Source organism: Pseudonaja textilis, chromosome Z (genome assembly GCF_049901715.1).
Source record: "Pseudonaja textilis isolate UNSWEBS1 chromosome Z, rPseTex1.2, whole genome shotgun sequence".
In the NCBI taxonomy this organism is placed as follows: Eukaryota; Metazoa; Chordata; class Lepidosauria; order Squamata; family Elapidae; genus Pseudonaja; species Pseudonaja textilis.
Window position 1 is genome coordinate 80559807 of NC_142008.1, and position 22999 is coordinate 80582805.

Consider the following 22999-nt stretch of genomic DNA (forward strand, 5'->3'; position numbering starts at 1 on the left):
TCTAAAATGCTCTCTCCAGTTTGATTCTCTTCATGGGATTCCAACTTAGGCAGTCATGTTTATAAGAAGCATACTATTTTGTTGTCAAATACTGACATATTATAATAAAAGATGTACTGTTTTTAATTGTTTTAGATGGATTCCTGTATCTCTAACAGGCAATTTTACACTGGAGTGTGCAAAGAAATCTCAGCATTGACAAATGTTTAGAATATTCTTACAACAATGCATGGATACGCACACGTTTACATACAGATTAGAATAATCAGTTACAATTTGTTTGATTGAACTGATAAATCAATAAATTACAACTTTATATAACAGTAACCAGTTAAAAATAAGTTTTAAGTTTATGAGCATTTTTAATGTCTATGTTATAAATATGAATTAAAATGTGATCTATTTTCCATACAAGTCCACACAACCAAAGAGAACCAATTAAACAAATGAGTTTAAAACGTTATACATGTTTGTTTATTGAGGAAATTTATCCAAAGTTACCTATTTGTAATGCTAAATGTATGTGAACCTCTAGAATTATCATTTGAAGGGAAAATTAGAGTCAAATGTTTCAAGAAAATAACAATCCAATCTTGTGGGATACCAGTTACCGAAAGCAATGGTTCACATATTTTTGCCATACACAAATATGTAGCTATAGCTAGATTTCCTTAATAAAAGAAGTTTTCATTCATTTGTTTAATTGGGTTATCTTTATCAAGTTTAAGGGATTGTGTGATGACAATTTAGTTATGCAAGAATAACGATAATTTAAGAGTTCAAATTTTGAACTGTATTTTTTCAGAATGAAGAGATGTTTTACTTCTCACATCTTTTACTTTTTCACACAATTATTTCTTTACATATCTACCATTCTTTAATTCTGTTAAACAAGGAATACAATGTTTCTTTTTCAAGTCAATTATAGCATTTGGACTTTAAATGGTATGTTGAGATCACATTCCTACTTTGGCAATGTCCAAGACAAAAAATTGTTTAATTGAAAAATCTTCATGTATTTAATAGTCTTTCTCTGCTATTTCATTAAAGTGATAGCTTAGGACATGTTTTAAATGATTTGTGGGGGATCTCAGATTTTCAATGGCCACATATCGTTCTTAGGACATAGTTGTATACACTTGCTCTAAAGAACAGATATTGCAACCTGACAAGGGGGAGCTTTTAACCTTTATGTCACACCTGTTAGCTTCCCAGAAAAACAATATTAAGACTACCCTTTCATTCTTAAAATTTCAATAGCAAGCCATAATTCTCTATAGTTTAGTGGTCAGAAAGAGGGAGGAAAAGAGGAAGAAAAGAACAATCAACCCTATTAGCAAAGGGAATTTCCCTCTCTCATATACTAATTCATATATATACACACACCTAGTTCTCCGCCTATATCTCAACATAATTCTGTTGTTATTCATTCAACTTAATATTGCAGGCAAATACATGTTTACTAAGTGATTTTCTAATAACCTCAATAGACAATATTAAATTGATGAACTCATTGTATAGACATTAATTTTAATGAATTTCATTTAACACATTCAGTTTGATAAGAATGATTGATATACAGCTTATTTCAATGTAAGCAAAACAGATTTGTCAAATATACTGAGCAGGTATTAATAAACTTTCTTTTTAGAAAGAGGAGACAAAACAGGATTTTGATTCTGAATTTTATTTTTAGCAGGATGCATTACTAACGAAAGATGTCATCATAAGAAGATAATATCCATGTTCCTCACCTGAAATAGAAGCTGGATATATATTAAAGACATGTCACTATCAAAACTGTCAGACATTACCCACCCTCATGGATGATAGAAGGATTAACATTAGGCTTTTGTTATATGTTACTAAGTAGAAATTATGCAAGTTTAAGGTGCAAATATTAAAAACTATTGGTATAGATTCTGAATTTAAAATTCTTAAATCAGGTTAAAAGTTGTCAAATTTAATAAATAGGCCTATTGGAATCATCACTGTTCCAATTCTATGAGGGGGAAAAGTGAATATATTGATGACATTCAATATATGTTTATTCAAACTTACTGCTACTAGAATATTTACCATAGATAATGCTTGGTCAATAACTATTATGTAAAGCTCTCTAAGTAATTGACTTATGACAATTCATTTTATAAGTTGAAGTTACGATAGTGCTGAAAAATGTGATTTATGGTAAGTCCTTACACATATCACTGTCACAATGTCACCACAGTCACTTGATTGTGATTCAGTTGGTTGGCAACCACTACTTGTTTATGACCGTTGCAGTGTCTTGTGGCATCACATAAAGTCACAGGAAAGGTCACAAGTTGTGGTCACATGATGTCTCACTTAACAACCAATGTGATTTGCTGACTTCAGCAAAAGACCATTGCAAAAGAGACTTCAAAATCAGGGGCAGGATTGTGATTCCTTACTTTATGACATACAGATTAATAATGAATTTTCTGCTCTCTATTGTGGTTCTAATAGCATTTTCCTAGGTAGAATTTTGAAGTTAATACGTATGACTTTTATACTTTTGTTTTAAAAAATCCAATTTTAAACACTTGAAGCTTGAAGAAAATCAATTTAGACTTCTACAAAGCATGCAGATAATCTAGCATTAAATTTTAGCTCATAAAAGGATGGTGAAAAAAATATTTTTGTGATTTAAAAAAATACAAAATCATCAAAGGAAACATAAGAATAATACAATTATCAATAGAAGTAGCAGTGAGAGAGGTTAGAAAGCCCTTCTCTGCATTGAGAGTTTTCATCAGATTAAAAAATTGCCTCAATATTAGAAAGAGATATGTTAATGTCAAACTTTATATTAAGTCCCAAAGAATATTTGATAACAAAATAAAACAAATTATTCTCCTAACAATTTTTCTCACAGTAAACACTTTACTGTTTAATATTTCAGAAGAATTAAAACCACATATTATGAGAAAGTTGAAGTATCTTAAAAAAGACACTTCACACCCTTAAACACACCCTCTGGTAAAAAGCAAGCACGGTAAAGAATGCTAAGTACGAAAGTTGGAGAAAAGAACTACCACAACAAATCACGCACTTCCAATGTTTGTTCTTTCTCTGACAGGGTTTCTTTTTGGCATCGTAAAAAATCTGACAACATCTGATTTAGTTGTTTTCTATCATCAATTTCAGCTGCCAACCTGCCATTGTAATCCGCCAGCAACATACATGCATCATCTACCATTTTGGAAAGCTGTTCTCCTGATTCTTTGTCTGCAAAGTAAGAAAAAATGTATTTAAAATTCACATTACAACTAACATTCAATTAAGTCTAATATTCTGACACTACAATTATAATATAGTTGGCCTAACCTGTGATTCTGTTAAGCAAAGTTGCATCTTGAACTTCTAGAGGTATTGAGGCTATCCTCTGATGAACTGCTGCATCTCCAGAGGCTGCATTTTCTAATTCTTGTAATGCTCTTATAAGACCCATTGTCTAGGAAAACATGTGTAAAAGTATCAGATATTACCATATTACAAAATAATAGTAGAGCTGAGAAAAATTGCAACAATGTTATTCTTAATTCAGCTAAGAACTGAAGCAGAGTATTCCTATTCAGGATACCAACCATGGCTTTTGTAGGACATTTCATTACATTCTAAATCTCTATCCCAGTTTCTTTTCCCTTTCTGGGATTTTCTCCAATCCCCTGCCATTGTGACTTCTGTATGTGTGGCGCTTTTTAACAAATACATAAAAGCTGACTTTTCAGTTAATTGTAGAAGATTTTTTTTCTAATCTTTCTATAGTTGTACTAAACTTGGGATCTATTAATGGTGGCCGTTCTGTCAATGTATAATATAGTTTTGGCAATAGAACTGTACAGAATGAAGATCAATGTATCTTCTAGCACATATAAAAGCCCACATTAAAATATCATAGTGAATCTCTGGAATTAACTTATTATCTGAGTCCTATGATTTGGAGAAAAGAAGGGAAGTTGACAAAGCCTCTGCTCTAACTTGATTTTTATTTCATACGCAGTTTAAAAGATTCTGAATGCAACTAAGTTCTTAACATGGATGGAAGGCAATTTTTTAAAAATGTTCTGAATTCTTGTAACTAATAATACAATATATTCTAGAATTGCTGTAAACTATCCTTTCAGCATAACTTCAACTTGAAAAGGCTGATTCACCTACAGTATCAATCACATGAAGGTCATGTTACACCACTCTTTCTCAACTTATTTTTAAATTTACAAAGAACAGCATTTGCTTAAGTATTTACATTAGCAATTAATTAAAAAAAACCCAAACAGAAAACAAATTAAAAATAGATATCTTTTTTTAAAATTGCATCATTGCAGCAATGATGTCCCACAGACATACATGAAAATTACAAGCTGTGTTATTTTTTCATTATATTATTTCAAACAAATATCTCCAAACATGTGATTTTATTATTCCTTCACAGTATTTGGAAATAATTTAAAACATTATCTGAAATTATGCTCTATTTTTAAAATTGCTGGAAACCAGGACAATGATTTGAAAGTAATTTTTTTTATTTAACTAAACATATGTCAGAATTTTAGGCCAAATCAATTTGCCAATTTTTTACTGCTTAGATAATTTGTAAGCAATTGACTCAAGACTCTAAACTATTGCAAATGAATGAATGAATGAATGGTTTGACTTTTTTCCTACAGGTGAATAGCATTTCTCATGAACATTTGTTTTTAAATGTTTGACTATTAAATGAAAACAGAAAGTACAGTAGTACCTATCAAGTCTTGATAAAACGAGAACACTTAGTTGGTTTCCCTACTGAGTGTCAACTCATAAAATATTTCTCTGGTCTTTTTAGAGTTGCCAACAGAAAGGAAGGGGCGAGCAGTGCAGCAGCCTGCGAAACCGAAACTGATTCCATAAATGTTTTCAAAGATAGTAACTAGGTGACTGAAGTTTCTGCTGCACAAAATTCTAACTGGAGAGCATGACTGATGACTCTTGGCTATGGATGTGCCCCATTGGAGAATATGAATTACGATACATCCAAAGGGTGAGGGGGAAATCAGGGTCAAGGGTGACAATGAATTCTGTGTCTCAGAGTCGGCTACACCCAGGCAGTGCCGGCATGTTAATTCTCAATAAATCCTTTTTAAGTTTTGGAAGTTTGGCTCGAGACTCATGATTTAAATGGGAGTAACTGCCGGAATCCTGACACTGAGATTAATTTCTCTATGCACCAATCATGCAGCTGGCAAATTTACAGCAAGTTCAGTTTTTCATTAGTACCCAGCAAAACAAGGATATGGGGAAAACACAAGTGACAAACAACTTACTGTTGCTGGAAAAAATCCTCTTAATCTCTTTGGGAAAAAAAACCTCTCAAAGTACAATAACAACAGAATGTTAAAGAGCAAGACATTTGCAGATTTATTTTTATACACTGCTAGTACCTGGGGAGGATCACATGGAGAGCTTTGTGCTAAAGAGTTATCTTCAATCTTTATCTGCTCATATGTGCGTTTCCTTGGGTTTCCATCTAGAAATTAAAAATTAAGGATTTAAAAGTCAAGTATAAAGTTATGCAAACCATTAAATAAAAGGCTGCATATGAAATTTACTTACACAAAGCTTGCCTAAGTTGTTCCAATACATCATTTTCATAAACAGACCTTTCTTCCCAAATAGATAGCACACGGCCCAGATGCTTTTTGCAACTATCATCAGTTTCACTATGATGGCAAAAAAAAAATCACCAACAGAAATGGAAGAAAAATAGGTAAACAGAAACTTATCTCAACAAACTTCTATGTACCTTATTTGTTTTATACAAACTTATTTCAAGTCAGCATATGCTAATAGGTTATCTGTATTTTTAGTCAGAAAAACAGAAGTTTCTGCAAATAGCTCCCATTTGTTAACTCTTTTCAATATTTGGTAATAGTATGGTCTATCAGAAGTTCATCAGTTTGATCGTTTTAAATGTCTGAATCTTGATGCTCATATTGTTAGATTAAATAATGTTGCTTACAAACCTCTGGACCAATTAAAACCATACACTGGTATAGATTTAGCCTTACAACAATTATCCACCTATGTGAATTACAAATCCAAATCTGTCTTGAGTATGTATTTTTAATCCTGCATGACAGAATGAACACAAACACACACATACATACACTTCCACTACATCCACACACACAAACATATGTATTCGGTTTAGTTCCATTTTCTAAATCAAATAATCAGCAATCTACATGTCAAACTTTTCATTATTCTAGGATGATTATTTTTGCCCAGAAAAGAATAGTTTCCTCAGATTAATATACTGAAAGGAATGTACTGTACCTGGATACATGTTTAAAGGCTTCCACTATGACAGGTGCAAAATCTTTTGTGAACTCCGGCCCTTTTCTTTTGCTATTTTGAATAACATCATTAGCCAGATACAAAAAAGTTAGCTTCCTGTTTGGTTTGGCTAAAGAAAAAAAAAGGAAAGAAAGAAAAAATAATTGTAGCAATCTAAATTAGATTGAATAGTTTTTGTCCCAAAAAACATGGGCTTTTTAGGGGACAACTTCATATTTGAATATGTGATAATAAGATAGTAATTCTGGGAGTTTTCAGCAAATATTAAATTTAGATTTTGTACAGGTAGTTCTCAACTTATGACCCCAATTTAATCAAAAATTTATGTTGAGAAATTTATTAAATGAATTTGCTTCATTTTACAACTTTTCTTGCCACAATTGCTAAGTGAATCAATGCAGTTCTTAAAGTAGTAACACAGTTGTTAAGTGAATCTGGTTTCTCCATTGACTTTCTTTTTCAAAAGATCACGTGTCCAGGATATTGCAACCATCATAAATATGAGTCCGTTGTCAAGCATTCAAATGTAAATCACATGACCATGTGGATTCTGCAATGGTCATACATGTGAAAAATGGTCATAAGTCACTTTTTTCAGGGCTGTTGTAACTTTGGTCACTAAATGAACTGTTGTAAATTGAGAACTACCTGTAGTTTCAAATCCAATATGCTAATTATTGTGCAGCATTGTTTTTATATTCTCTCTCTCTTTTATATGTAACATATACTGTATATGTTAGTCCTTTGGATTTGAAGCAGATATGGAGGTCACTATGTAGTGCAGAGTCTAATACAATGGGAACACCGAAAGTCCATTGCTGTAGTAATTCTGGATGTTATTTTAGGCTTGCTTATGGGTTCTGTCAGCTGCAATTTCTAGTTCCCTTGGCTGGATGTGATAGTGGTGCAGAGTTTCTTTCATAGTGTTTTTGTAGCACATGCAAGATTTCTTCTTGGACTCCACTCACTACAAAGCAACTAGCAAGGCATACAGTGGTCATTCATTCGGATGTGTCCCAGCCATCTCACCTGGGCTCTGATAATCAGGGATTCTGCATGAGTGGACTCTGCATGAATGGACTCTGCACGAATCAAGACCTTGAGGTTGAAATGACAGGGCAGGTTCTTTACAATGGTGAAACATCAGCTCATTTGCCATTTCCAATGTGAATAGCCCCAATCCTATTCTATTTGTTTTTTTCTTGTATGTTGCTACATACTGTAGAGCTAGTCCTTCACTTACAACCATTCATTTAGTAACTATTCAAATTTATAACACTGAAAAAACTGCTTATGGCTGGTTGCAGTATCCCCATGGTCATGTGATCAAAATTTGGGTGCTTGGCAACTGACATGTATTTATGACATTTGCACTGTCCTAAGTTATGTGAATATCACTTTAACCTTCCAAGCTGGCTTCCAAAAAGCAAAGTGAGTGGGGAAAGCTAGATTTACTCAACAACTACACAATTCACTTAATGACTGCAGAGATCTGCTTAATTGTTGCAAAAATATTGTAAAACAGGATGCAACAACTATCTTGCTTAAAAATGGAAATTTTAGGCAAAATTGTAGTCATAAGTCGAGAACTACCTGTGCATTGTCTGAAGGTTGTATTAATCAGTACCTGATTGATACAACTTCCTTCAGACAATGAAGAAGTTGTTAAAGTCAGATCTCTCTTTGACTTTTATTTATTTATTTATTAAATTTGTTCGTTATCCATTTTGTTTCAAGCAACTCTGGGTGCTAACAGCATAATAAACATTTAAAATATTAAAATCATTGAATATAAAATCACAGAATAGATAAAATAAGATGGAAAAAGAGGAAAATTATGTAAAATTGCTCCATTGACCACAACCCATCTGGCAGAATCAGGTTTTAAGACTCTTAGGAAAAGTCAGGTAGGTGGGAGCCAATCTCACATCAGAAGATAAGGTATTCCAAAGGGCAGAAACTAAAGCAGAGAAGGCTCTTCTCCTGTACCCCACCAGCCAAAATTCCTTAATCAATGAGATTCACAATATGCCCTCTCTGCCAGTGTAGGTGGAGCGGGCCAATCTCACTAGGATTAAATGGTTCCTCAAGTAATTTGGAACCATGCCATGAAGGGCTTTATGCCAACATCTTGAATTGCACCCAAAAGCAAACCCGCAACAGTGCAGCTCACACGGGCCAGCTGTAGCTTTTGAATGCTCTTCAATGGTAGCCCTACTTAGAGCACATTGCAACAGTCCAAATTGTTGTGGCCTGCCACCAGCTGGCAGAGCTGGCAGCAGAGTCGGACAGTAGTGAGGAGGTTGGGGAGGCACCCAACCCATTCCTGGAGGCTGAGGAAGGCTCGGATGAGGGCTCTGCAGGGGAGCTTCTGGAACGGGTTCCCAGCCTGCACATGCGCAGAGCTGCCAAAAGGAAGGCACAATTAAGAACACAGGGTCAATGTGGAAGTAAAGCCACAGGTGGACGATGAATGGCATCCCATCAGGATTAAGAGAAGCAAAAGCAGAGGGGGCTTTTGCAGGAAACAACTCGCTCATTCAATCGTTTGTTCGTTCCAGCCTCATGGAGATCTGTCTGTATAACTTAGCCCTTTCCTGCCAGCAGTGAGTGTGGAACTGTTTACTGGGCAGCGTTCCAGGATTGATAAAGGTCTGAGCTCATTAGTATACCTTCACAAGACTGTTTGCCAAGTCATTGGCTGACTGTGAATGAAATAAATTCACATTAATGTAATAAAAGAAGTTTTTGCCTGGACTCAGAATGGACTTAGTGCTTTTTGGGGAGACCTAGGCCAGAACACAAATGTGGGACTAGGGCTTGAGAGACTGAGCACAGGGATTCCTGATCCAGGAAAGTTTGCAACTGGCACACAAAATGGAATTGTGCAAAGGTTCTCCTAGCCATGACTGCCACTTGATCTCCAAGTAGGAGTCACAAATTAATGAATATCCCCAAGTTGTAGATCGGGTCTATTTGTGGTAGTGCCATCACATTCAGAACTAAAGATGTTAAAGTCCTAGATCTTCAAGCTCCATGTACCCAAAACCATCAGTTTTGCTAGGTTCAGACAAAGCCTGTTGTCCCTAATCGGGGGTCCAATAGCACCCAGATACTGTGAGGGCAGTCACAATATCACCTGGATCACCAGGGGTGGAGATATAAAACTGAGTATCATCAGCATACTATTGATATTTCAATCCATGATGATTGATGATCACATCCAGTGGCATCATGTGGAAGTTAAAAAGGAGTGGAGAGTGTACCTGAGCCCTGTGGCACCCTACAAAGGAATGGCCAACTACTCCTCATTCCTTATCAACACCGATTTGGATAGCCCTGGAGAAAGGAACTAAATCAGTGCAAAACTACACCGCCCAGCCCCCAAATCCATAGCTGGCCCAAAAGAATACCACAGTCAATTGTAGACATTTTTCTGAGAGGTCAAAAAGACCAAGGATGATTGTATTACCGCATCCACTCTTACCAGGAATCATCAACAAGTGTGAGCAAATCTGTTTCTGTCTTATAACCGGATTTGAATCTGACTGAAAGAGCTCCAGAAAATCATTTATCAATAATAACCCCATGTATGTTATATTAGCAGAATTATAATATTATAATTATCTGTTATAGCATAACACCATCATAAATAATATCTTTGTTCAAACTTTTGTGCCTTAGTCTGACATATAAATAAAGCATGGTAAATTGACTTAATCAGATTTAACTAGGACCTTCCCAAAGCTTTTATTCTACATCTTACATTTCTATTTCACACACTCAGCAATGCTTCAGATCCATCAGAAAGCAGTTCCTGAAAGTGTACTAAGGAAGCTATAACTGGTGTCTAGTTATAGCAATGGTCTAGATAGGACTAATAAAATAAGATTTAATCCAGACAAGACTGAAGTGTGGTTGACCATTTGCACAGCTGAAATCCCCATATGACATAGCAGTGGGGATGTTCTGTTCTGAAACAGGAACACTTTTGAGATTCTGCTTCTGAATCATGGACATGGACAAAAACACTTTCATAAAGCTTTGCCTAATTATGTCAACTTCTTTCTGGCAAGCTTTTGTTTTTAAAAAAAATCATGATTGCATTCAACAGAGTAACATCTCTAAAAATATTACCTTCCTGAGAATACCTCAATGGATAACTGTGTGGTCTTGAAGGAGTTGGCAGGACAGCAAGCCAAAAGTGAGCAATTATTAAAAAAAAAAAACTACAAATGCACACATGCACAATGTTAAAGAGTACCACTCTTGGGAAGGAAGGAGAGTAAGGTGGATGGGGTAGGGAAAGGCTTGCTTTACAAGATGGTTTATAATACCTCTAGAATAATGAATAAATGCCATGGGCCAGATTAGGACTAAACAAAATCAAATTATATAACAGAACATGGAATAATAGGGTTGGAAGGGACCTTGGAAGTCTTCTACTCCAACTCCCTGCTCAAGCATGGGAGTATATATCATTCCAGATAAATGGCTGTCCAGTCTCTTCTTTGAAAATGTCCAGTGATAGAGCATCACAACTTCCAGGGGTAAGCCTTTCCACTAATTAATTGTTTCCACTGTCAGGGCATTTCTTCTTAGCTGTAGGTTCAATTTCTCTTTAATGATCTTAAACCCCTCATGTACTTCAGAGAATGGGTAGACTTCCCTCTTCTCTATGACAACTCCTCAAGTATTGGAATACTGCTATCATATCACCGCAGTTTGTCTTTTGTTAAGTCTATTCATTAATCTTATGAATACTGAAATTTGTTTGACAATATTTTAGTAGAGAATTACCTTATTTTTATTAAGCTAAGTATATGTATCTCATGAATTCAAAAACCATACTGAACGTTTATTTTAAAATAGTGATAAAAATTCCCTTTGCTATTTACTAATGCTATTATGTTTACAATTCTTAACTGGCATCCATCAATAAGCATAATAAACCCTTCCCTTTTTACAATCCTATAATTCAGGGGTGTCATGATTTCACTGATGGTGGCATCAGGTTGTGTCTGACCTTAGGGGGCTGGGGTGGGCATGGCCAGATTGATATCACTCATGTTAGGGAAACCTGTGGCAGCCCAAGCACTCTGCCAGAGAAAACAGGCTTGTGAGCTCCGTTTACAGCTGGGATGACCTCCTGCAACCCTTTGCCAGTGAAAACGAAGCCCTTCCAAGCTCCATCGGGACAACTGTCTGCAGCCCTCTGCCAGCAAAAATGAAGACATCCCCCGAGCTCCATTTTTGGCTGGGACAGCCTCCTGCAACCCTCTGTCAGTGAAAACGGAGCTTGGGAGAGCTGAATGCAGCCCTCCCAAGCTCCAATTTCACTGGCAGAGGCACCGCGGGCCAATTCTTAGCTGTTTTCAGGGTAGCCCTGTGGGCCAGATCTAAGCAATCTATGAGTCGGATCTGGCCCGTGAGAGTTTGATACCCCTGCTATGGCTGCTTCAGCTTTCAAAAGTGTCGGGGTTTTGGAAAGGAATGAGCCATATGGATTGAACAACTTTTTAAGAATAGGGACAAGAAAGCAAAGTTGTAATGTTAAACTGCTATATGATTGCCAGCCCATATTGGATATGGAGATATTTAGTGAGAGAGGAACTGTTGAGAAAACTGTTCTGGAGAGTCTGCATTGCATCAGATTACTTTGGTGGAAGCAGTCAGCAGTGGAAGTGCAAGCAGTTTGCATGGAGGGTGAGATGTTGGCTGCAATGTCTGGAGGTGCTGGGAGAAGAAAGTGAATAGCTGGAGGTGGAGTCAGCCTCGTGCTCAGCATTTGGGGGCGGTGGAGGCAAAGGGTGGTGGTGGCAGCTGTTGCAGCAGGGAAGTATTCAAAAGAGGAGGCAGTATGACCGTAAGAGAAAGCATGGCAAACGAGAAGGTCTAACAGGTAGGCTAAAAGCTAAATCATACAGTGTCACTTCCATTTATGGTTAATACATATATGTATTAATATGTATGGGGGTATGTACAGTTGTGCTCGTAAGTTGGCAGAATTTATGATTTCTTGGCCATTTTTTAGAGAATATGAATGATAATGCAAAAAATTTTCTTTCACTCATGGTTAGTGAAACTACCCAAATGACCCTGATCAAAAGTTTACAAACCCAGTTCTTAATACAGTGTATTGCCCCGTTTAATATCAATGACAGCTTGAAGTCTTTTGTGGTATAGTGTGGATGAGGCTCTTTATCTTCTCAGATGGTAAAGCTGCCCATTCTTCCTGGCAAAAAGCCTCCAGTTCCTGTAAATTCTAGGGCTGTCTTGCATGAACTTCACGTTTGAGATCTCCCCAGAGTGGCTCAATGATATTGAGGTCATATTGAGACTGAGATGGCCACTCCAGAACCTTCACTTTATTCTGCTGTAGCCAATGACAGGTCGACTTGGCCTTGAGTTTAGGATCATTGTCATGTTGGAATATCCAAGTACGTCCCATGCACAGCTTCTGGGCTGATGAATGCAGATTTTCCTCCAGTATCTTTTGATAACATACTGCATTCATCTTGCCATCAATTCTGACCAAATTTCCTATGCCTTTGTAACTCAAACATCTTCAAAACATCATCGATCCACCTCCGGGTTTCACAAGGAATAGTGTACTTTTCATCATAGACCTTGTTGACTCTTCTCCAAATGTAGTGTTTATGGTTGTGGCCAAAAAGCTCAAGTTTGCTCTCATCACTCCAAATGACTTTGTGCCAGAAGGTTTGAGGCTTGTCTCTGTGCTGTTTGCATATTGTAAGCAGGATACTTTGTGGCATTTGCATAGTAATGGCTTTCTTCTGGTGACTTGACCATGCAGCCCATCTTTCTTCCAGTGCCTCCTTATTGTGCATCTTGAAACAGCCAAACCCAGTTGCTGGCATCCCTGTTGCACTTCACTCCCAGCACTGGTGGACATAGGTCCCCCTTCCCTCAGAAAGTGGTCCAAGCTGGTGGTAGTATTGGGGCAGATTCAGCAGTGGCAGGTTGGGCTGCTGACACCCAGTCGGGTTGGGTTTATGGTGGATTTGACCCCCTTTGAACTTCTGGGGTCAAGCCCATCACCTGTTCTAGAAGTAGAGTGGGGGTTCAGCTCATTTGATGTTGAACCACATACTTTGGTTGAGTGCTGGTTTTGGGATTGGCTCCCTTGGCTGAGCGTCCCTCTTGGAGGGATCTTCTTCCATCCATCTTTCCAATCCTGGTCAACTATTGAGTTGTGGATTGGGCATCCTACTCTTGCAAAGCTTCTACCTCTTCTCTCCGGCCAGGGTTCTTTTCATTGCTACCCGGTTTAGAAGTTGCCAATTCTCACTTCTCCAGCTTTTCCTGCTCTATTTCTTGAGAGGACATCTTTTGCCTGGTAGGGGTTGTCCTCTGGGTAGATTGTTATTGCAGATCTAGCTTAGTGTTATTTCTGTCCCATCTGGTCATCTAATAATGAAAGACACTTGACCCCATTTGTAGTGAAAGGTACATGTTTATTGATGCCAGGCGACTACAGTGTAGCAAAGCTAGATCTGATGATTCCTGCACAAGATGCCCCAAATTATCTCATCCCTTTCCCAAGCCCTCCCCCCTTGGTTGATTTTCTAAATGTCCAATAAAATTCAAAGTCTGTGACTTTTGGCGCCCTTTGGTGATTGGTTGCTTCTGCTCCCAGGCCAGATGTCCTCAGGCCCCTTTTCTGATGTCCCAGTCTGCTTCCTGTCTTTCTTCCTCCTGACAACTCCCACCCTCTGTATTTCATATCAGGTTAGTATTAAAGCAAGGAGGGTTGTAGTGGGACAATGGCAGTTCTGATACTAACTTCCAGCAATGAAGAGTATCTTCTTTGTTTTTTGTTTCCACTGTTACTTTATTCCTTATGGAGAGTGATTTCTATCGTCAGATTCCAATGCAGTATCTTTTTTTTCCTTTGAACTGATAAATCTTGGTACAACAGAAGAATGGGTATATGCTGCTCAGCCTTCTGACTGGTTCTTCAACAACAGCTTACATTTGTTGCAAATATATATTATGTAATTTTCAAGTATAAAGACTAACACGCTATCATCAATGCAAGTCACAATTTCCAACTCTTGTCCTTTTATCCTCATTTTTTTCTTTTTAAGGCAATATAAGTTAAAAAGCACTTCATCATGTTGTTTTCTGTCTTTCAGGACTCCATCTACCTGACAATTACTATTAATTCATCTTATTTGTCTGCTCATGAAAACCTAAAATTAAACAAAATTTAGAAACAGAAATAGAAATACAGAACTGGAAGGTACCTTGGAGGTTGTCTTCTCTCCCTCTCTTCTCAAGGCAAAAATCCTTATTCCATCCTTGAGGAATCCATCTTTAAAAAAAAAAAAAAATCTCCAGAGATGGAGCATCCACAACTCTGGAAGGTAAATTGTTTCTTTGATTAATTGTTTTCACTGTTAAATTTCTTAATTCCAGGTTGGGAATTTTCTCTTACAAACTTCCACCCATTACTTTTTGTCCTGCCCTCAGGTGCTTTGGAAAATAAATCAATCATCTCTCTTCTAGACAGTAATGGAACATGGCTATCATACTACAAGTAACCCTTTTCTTTGTTAAGCTAAACACATCTAGTTCCCTTACCTCAGGCATGTCCAAAGTCCGGCTCAAGGGCCAATTACGGCCCGTTTTCAAATTTCGAGTGGCTCGCAGCCTCTTCCCCCCGCCAGCTTAGCCTGTCACTCATCCCTTTTGGCCGGCGTTTTTCCCTTCACTGCACAGCGGTTCCTGCAGCTGTCCCCTGCTGCCTCCTGCTCAACAGCCACCCTGCTCTGCAGACCATCTCAGCCACCTAGCTCTGCAGAATGTCGCAGCAGCTCATCCAGTCCATCCAGCTGCTCTTCACCAGCTGGCTCAGCACCGCCTTCAAGGCTGATGGTTATATTTCACCAGAAGATGGCAGTAGACCTGAGTCAGCACTCTCACCATGTGACCCTTGTGACGCAAGGCTTGTGTGCCCATTTCTAAAATGGCAACTGTAACTAAAAAAAGGAAAGTTGACAAGGGCTGCTGCTTCCAGGACAAGTGGAAATTGGAGTATTTTTTCACTGAAATATGAAAAAACTGTGTCTGCCTAATTTGCCAAGAGACTGTGGCTGTTTTCAAGGAATTCAATATCAAGAGGCACTACCAGATGAAACATGCTAACTACAAGTTAACTGGGAATGAACGCGGCAAAAAATTAAAGGAACTGGAAGCTGCTTTAACGGCACAGCAGTATTTTTCATAAGTGCCTGTGAGTCAAAGAAAATGTCACAAAGGCAAGCTACGAGGTGGCAATGCTGATTGCCAAGCACTGCAAATTTTTTTTACTGAGGATGAATTTATTAAAGACTGCCTGATGAAAATGATGGAGAAAATTTGTCCTGAGAAGCAAGAGTTTGCCAATGTTTCCCTGGCTCGTATCACTATGGTACGGAGAATTAAAGACATTTCATCTAATATTAAGAGACAGTTAGAGGCAAAAGGAATGGAGTTTGACTTTTTTTTCCTTAGCCTGCAATGAAAGCACAGATGTATTTGACACTGCTTATTGACTTTTTTGAGAGGAGTGGACAATGACATGAACGTGAGTGAAGAGCTGCTTGACCTCCAGAGCCTTAAGGGCCAAACAAGAACAACAGATTTATTTGTTTCTGTTTGTTCCACTATAGATGACATGAAACTACCGTGAAATAAAGTCACTGGGATTATTACGGAGGGTGCACCTGCCATGGCTGGCAAGCGAAGTGGATTATCAACCCTAGTCTGTAACAAAATCAGCAAAGAAGGAGGCAAAGCTACAAAACTCCACTGTATTATTCACCAACAAATTCTCTGTGCCAAACATCTGAAAAATGATCATATTATGAAACCAGTAATGAAAGCTATTAATTATATTCACTCCAAAGCCCTGCCACCGCCAGTTTCGAAAGTTTCTACTCGATACCAGGCTGAATATGGAGATGTTGTGTATCACAACGAGGCAAGATGGCTCAGTCGGGGGTCTGCACTGCAGCGCTTCTACTCTCTTAGGGAGGAAATCGGACAATTCTTGGTCAAAAAGAGACAACTGATGCCAGAGCTATCTGATCCTGTTTGGCTGGCTGATTTTGGATTTTTAGTTGACATACACGACATCTGAACACGAGCCTTCAGGGGCAAAATGCAGTGGTAAGCCAACTGTATTCACATATCAAAGCCTTTGGGACCAAGCTGCTACTTTTCCAAAAGCACCTGTCACAAATGCAGCCCAATACCATACATTTCCCATCGCTGCAGGAAATAACGACCAGTTTTCCACAGAACAATAGGAATGCGCAAATAAGGAGGTATGAAATGAAGCAGACATCTCATCTCTGGCTAAGGAGTTTCAACCGAACTTTTGGGATTTTGCAACTATTGAAAAGGAGATCACGCTTTTTTCCCTTTTTCTCTGTGGACCCTGATGATGCTCCAGACCACCTGCAGCTGGAGCTCATTGAACTGAAGTATGACACCAAGTGTCGCAGTCAGCACCAACAGCTTCTTCTTGTCAATTTTTACTGCCAGCTGGATAAAGACAGGTTCCAAGAGATTCGAACATTTTTTAAGAAAATGCTGAGCTTGTTTGGTTTGACATACTTGTACGAGACGATATTCTTGGTTATAACATTAACAAGAGCTGCGTGAGGATGAGACTAAGTGACTTTCACCTGCATGACATCTTGTGCATCAAAACCACTGTTTTTGAGCCAGACCTAGCCTATATAATGCAGTCGAGATCTCAGTATCGACCTTCACTTTAGTGCAGTTAAGTTATTTGTTTAGTCTTTCATAAAACAGTTCATTTGCATTTAATGGTTCAAAGAATGTCAGGCTGAATAGTTGGCCCCAACACTTTTTCACCTCACCAAATCTGGCCCTCCTTGCAAAAAGTTTGGACACCCCTGCCTTAGCTGTTCCTCCAATGGTTTAGTCTCCAAACCCAAAATATTTGCTGCTCTTTGCACTTTTTGTATGGCCTCAGCATCTTTTTTGTATTGTGGTGATCAGAACTTGATACACTATTCCAATTGTGGTCTACTAATGAAATATATAACAATACCACCAGTATCACTTCGTGTGATCTTGATGCAATCTCTCTGTTGATGCAGCTTGGATTGTGTTGGCTTTGACAACTGTAGCACACTGCTGACTCCATGTTTCACCAGAAAACCTAGATCTCTCTCAAAGTTACTACTGTTGAACCAGTAGTATTATTCTGGACCAATTCTGGACCAATTCATTTATTTTTTCCTGCCTGTGCAGAACCTTGTTTTTCTCTCCACTGAACTGCATCTCAATGCTCAATTGTCAAGATCCTTCTGAATTTTGATTATCATCCAAAATGCTAGCAATTCTCCCCACCTTGGTGTCATCTGCAAATATGATGAGTACCTCTATGATCCCTTCACTCAGGTAATTTATGAGGATGTTGAAGAGTACTTGAGAGACTCAACAATAGGACCTTGAGATATTCCATATATACATGCATATATGCATGGTCTTTCTCCTCTCTCTCTCACACACACACACAGGCAGTCAACTTACAACAGTTTGTTTAGTGATCATTCAGTTATAACAGCCTTGTAAAAAGTGTCATGACCTTTTTTCACACAACCATTGCAGAAACCCCATGGTCACGTGATCAAAATTCAGATGCTTGGCAATTGGTTCATATTTATGATGGTTGCAGTATCCCAGGTCATGTGATCATTTTTTGTGACCTTCTGACAAGCAAAGTAAATGGGGAAGTCAGAGTCATTTAACAACTATGTTACTAACTTAACTGTAGTGATTTACTTAACAACTGTGGCAAGAAAGGCTGTAAATGGGGCAAAACTCATTGTCTCACTTAGCAATAGAAATTTAAGGCTCAATCATAAATCGAGGATTACCTGTACACACACACAGAGATATTCAAGCTATGGTAGTAGCTATTTGATATTTCTTGTATTTTATCTCCTATGGCTAATTACAATCATCTAGATATTGCAGATTCCACCTTCTGATTTAAAAGAATTCTATATATAGGGGCTTTCTCATATATATTTCATCTAAATATATTTCAAACATTTCATATATGAAATGCCTTCATCTAACTGAATGGATCTAATTCAAATTTAACATTTCAATTTCTACTTTTATATTGGATGTTAAATATTATGCAATTGATCAGCAGTATTGAATGTTTCAGTGAAAATATTATTTTAGAATACAGTACAAAGATTTCCAATTCATGAAAAAAAATCTTGTTAGAATTAAAAGTTCTGTTATCCCAAGTGAGTCTATCATATTATCTGCTATCAGATAATATAAACTGTGATGTTCTATTTTTTTTAATGTGCTTTAGCTATCAAAATCCCCTTGAATATAGGTCAGTAAATAAATAAGATTAAAAAAAAAGATTAGAAGATTTTTTTTTATTTGCTGAAAAAAGTCAAATTTACCAATCATTAAATATGTGACGGGGTAATGTTCACTTCCTGGCCAATAAGATGCTAAACTTATTTCTTCTGATTCCTCAGATCAATGCTGATCTGGCTTGCTGAGCAAAACTAATTTACTTAATTTTAAGAGAGCTACCACTCTCATTTCAATTTCTCCATTTGCAACATGAGAATAGTATTATGATATTGTCTTTAGTTAAAGTTAAATTAAGGAATAAAACGTTTTAACACCCTGAACAGGCAGTGTATTTTTTTTTTCTTGAAAGAGTATTTTCATTACTATTGCTGTATCACATTTTGTAAAAAAAACATTATGTGTCAATTTGCTATGTAGTACTGAATTTAATCAGATTCCTGTCATTTTTAAATTATATTAAGATATATTCAATGGAATATACAGCTGACAACAAAACCCAATATCCACCAGCAAGCAGGTGCCACCTCTTATCTGAAAATATTCATCATTATCTATGACATTCTACTTACACTTCTTACAAAGGTATCAGGTAATACTCCTCCCAACTTTTTCTCTATCCTATCACATGGAAGAAATCTTTAACCTGACAGTTGCATAAACTTCTTATTTTCAGCATACGTTTAGCAGAATCAAATGCAATATAGCTTATCAGAACATAAAAACGAACCTTTTCCCAAAACAAGTTGTATTTTTTCCAGCTGCAGGCTATGCAATATAAACTTAATTTCCCTTGAGTTTAATGGATTGATAATGATAATGGATTGATAAGCCTCGGGTTCTAGTACTATTTCATATTCTAAATTTCTATGAACTGCAACAAGGCACTCTGTTGTTTTAATTTCAGCGCATATAGACAAGACCCTCCATTATCATAGTAATACAGCAGGGACTAAGGAAGGAAATCCTACTATTAATAAGGCTGTTAAGGAAGGCTTCTCGCATGAACAAAAAAACCCTCTTTCCTCGGTATATCTCTTCTTCCTCGTGGCCTTGTGACACCCCGCCCCGTATCCCTGCCGGGGGGGGGGGCAGACCCGCCAGCGCGTCAACCTGACAGTATTTCCATTCTCTTCCCGTGTCTTCTTTCATATCTCCGCCTCATCCCTAGGCCGCAGCGGACAGTCTCAGGGGAAAACCAGGCCACCTCTGAGGGAGGGGGCGCAGGCTAAGCGCGGGTGGCCGACTCCCCTTGGATCACCCATTCGTCCCTCACCTTTGCGCAGTTCGCGCTCCCAGACGGTGACAATGAGCGGCGAATGTTTTCGGTGATGGATAAGCCACAGGCTCAGTGTCTGGACACTTTGCTGAGAATTGCTTAGCTCCGACAATTTCCTCTCCAGCGCCGATTCTGAGAAAGCAGACATTGCCGCTTTTATCCTTTCCCCCAGTTTCGGACCTTCTAAGGTGAACGAACGTTGCGATGAGATCGCGTACGTTAACGTACCTAAAACAAAATGGCGGCTACTCTGCCTGTCGAACCGCAGGGGCACGCCTTTTGCACAACGTCACTAAGCGAGACATGTGCTACCGAGTATTACAAAAAAGTCCGTTTTAAAAACCCCAGTTCCAAAGAGGGGAGCGTAATTGGTTAAGAGTTTTCTTAGTGTGGTAAACCCAATTGCAGAAAAAGGCAGCTTTCAAAAGGAGTCAACACACACATGAAGCAGCCATATTCTCATTGCAGCTGTTTTTTGTCTTGGCTTTCTTTCTGTACACCACAAATTGTCCTGAATTTTGTACTAACTTTCTCTGTTTTGATGGAGTCCCCAGTTAGTGCAAATAGACTTAAAGTATATGAACTGACTAACAGTCTTTATTTGTGCAGCCAATAGAGACTACTGAGGGCCACAGAGCTTTTTAATACTCGAAAGATAGTTTTTGCAGTACTGCTCCATTGGCTAATTAACATGGGTTTTCTTGTATTTTAAATTTGTTTTTTCAATTGCATTGCTAATAATTTTCCATAAACCTTAACCTTCAAGAAAAAGGTCTCTCAGAAACCAGGACGTTCAGGAGAGCATTCAATACATTGTAGATAAGTTTCGGTTGTAGCTGTTCTCAAAAGCCCGTGAACAAAGAAAATAGTCAAGCTAACCTTGAAAAGCACAGAGAATATACCCATTTTGATGTTTTTCATTTGCAAATGTTTCTTTTACTTTTGTTCAGAATACAATGCTCTTTTTTATGGCTATGCACACATGTTATTGAATGCTGTACTTCTTGTAATGTAATTGAACAGATGGCAATCTCTAAACCAATCAATTTAAGTTATTTGTTGTGCTAACTATAAAAGTAATCCATTCATAAAATCCATTTCTGGGGATTCCCCCTTTTCATAGAGTAACCACACTTTATCAGAGTACTTTTATAAATTGCTTTCAAATTATCTTCTGACTTGGTTGCTTACTGGAAAAAGTAAACCGAGGCAGATCCCAGGACTAGATTTGGCCATTGAAATGAGTAAGCAGTGAAAAAGTCCCTGGCTGCTCCTGAACTACTTTACAAAACAGTCCAGCAATTTTGCATTCATGGAAGAGGAGAAATGGTGCCAAGGGATCCCATTCCTACAATTTTCTCTTCAGTGGGGGGAGAATCCTCAATATCTGTAAGGTTGCCTGAAGAATGATGTGATGATAGTGGCCAATTGTTTTCTTTAGCTTCACAAGAACAAAAGTGGCATAGCCAATTGCTGGGTCACAGAAACTGTTACTGGAGGTTTTTGTAGAAAAAAAACATATTTATAATGAAAAGACTACTTAATCAAAGTAGCCTGAAAACGGGCGGCAGAGTGCTGCAGGAGGCCGTGGAGGGAGGAAAATGAGATGGGGGGGTCATGCGTGAACCCTCTGCGCCCCATTTTGGCCAGCAGGGTGCTGCAGAAGGCATCCGTACCACCCATCTCAGCTGCCCTCCCACTGGCCCACGGAGGAGAACTGCAATGCTGATCCAGCCCTCGAAGAAATCCAGTTTGACACCCCTGATCTATAGAATTGTAGCAGTATATGCAATCACATAATTTTTTATATGAGATTCTCTAATTAGATGCATACATACATTGCCGATCCATCTTGTTTTAGGTCTCTTTTTATGTACATTTTTTTATCAAGTGGGATCCATAATATGAATGTCTTGGTCCATCTGCCATTAGTTCTTGTTATGTAATCAGTCCATTTCCATTTCAATTCTTTTACTCCCTTGATGATATTCACATACTTTTGTTTGTTCTCTAATCCATATGCAGGTCTTTCTATCTTGTCTTGTAATGCCAAGCATGCCTCTTTCCATGGCTCTTCATGCCACCCATAGCTTTTGTATTGATTGTGAGGCTAGTGTCTGTGTTTGACTGGCATATGTTCGAGCAGGTAGCACACACTGATCAAAAACTTTTCTCTTGAGGTATTTGGGGAGGTTGTTCCTGAAAATTATGCTTACCTTGCCAAATTTCTGCCAACCGTATTTAACACGCAATTCAATTTCTTTTATTGTATCATCTTCTATTGAGATACATTGGCCAACATAGATGTAATAGTCTACTATGTCTAATTTTTCTATCTATCTATCTATCTATCTATCTATCTATCTATCTATCTATCTATCTATCTATCTATCTATCTATATTTGTTTTCTTAAGTTTTCGCGGGTACTTACATGTATGGCATTCGGCTTTGCTTGGATATTTTCCCACATTATAGTAGTTGTGCTTTTAAAGTTGTAGCGACGTTTCAGCAGAATCTCATCTGCCATCAGAAGCCTGATGATGGCCGATGAGATTCTGCTGAAACGCACAACTTTAAAAGCACAACTACTATGATGTGGGAAAATACTCCGAAGCAAAGCGAATGCTATATATATATATATATACATATATATATATAATTGTTCTCCTGTTTTGTGCAGCTATTGTGTATTTTCTGTTATATATATAAAACAGTATAAAAAAGAGATAGTTAATAAAGATGGGATCCATCTGTAACTGGGAGTTTATATATACACTGCTCAAAAAAATAAAGGGAACACAAAAATAAGACATCCTAGATCTGAATGAATGAAATATTCCTATTAAATACTTTGTTCATTACATAGTTGAATGTGCTGACAACAAAATCACACAAAAATTATCAATGGAAATCAAATTTAGCAACCCATGGAGGTGTGGATTTGGAGTTACACTCTAAATAAAAGTGGA

General features: G+C 37.7%; 1 protein-coding gene across 3 annotated transcripts in view; it reads right to left on the reverse strand.

Moving 5' to 3' along the window:
* RPRD1A (regulation of nuclear pre-mRNA domain containing 1A) overlaps positions 1–20332 on the reverse strand; it is a 47235-nt gene extending 26903 nt beyond the window's left edge. The window contains exons 1-7 of one of the 3 annotated variants that reach the window (XM_026721715.2): positions 20027–20331; positions 6343–6472; positions 5620–5726; positions 5448–5533; positions 3352–3478; positions 3077–3252; positions 63–1766 (exon numbers count right to left, since the gene is read on the reverse strand). In XM_026721715.2, coding sequence (XP_026577500.1) covers positions 1725–1766; positions 3077–3252; positions 3352–3478; positions 5448–5533; positions 5620–5726; positions 6343–6472; positions 20027–20177 — 819 coding nt within the window. In that variant the 5' untranslated portion in view covers positions 20178–20331 and the 3' untranslated portion in view covers positions 63–1724. Of the gene's footprint in view, positions 1–62; positions 1767–3076; positions 3253–3351; positions 3479–5447; positions 5534–5619; positions 5727–6342; positions 6473–20026 lie in introns of those variants that run through there. The other 2 variants (XM_087916055.1, XM_026721714.2) reach the window with 2 other exon arrangements.
* Positions 20333–22999: the final 2667 nt, after the last annotated feature.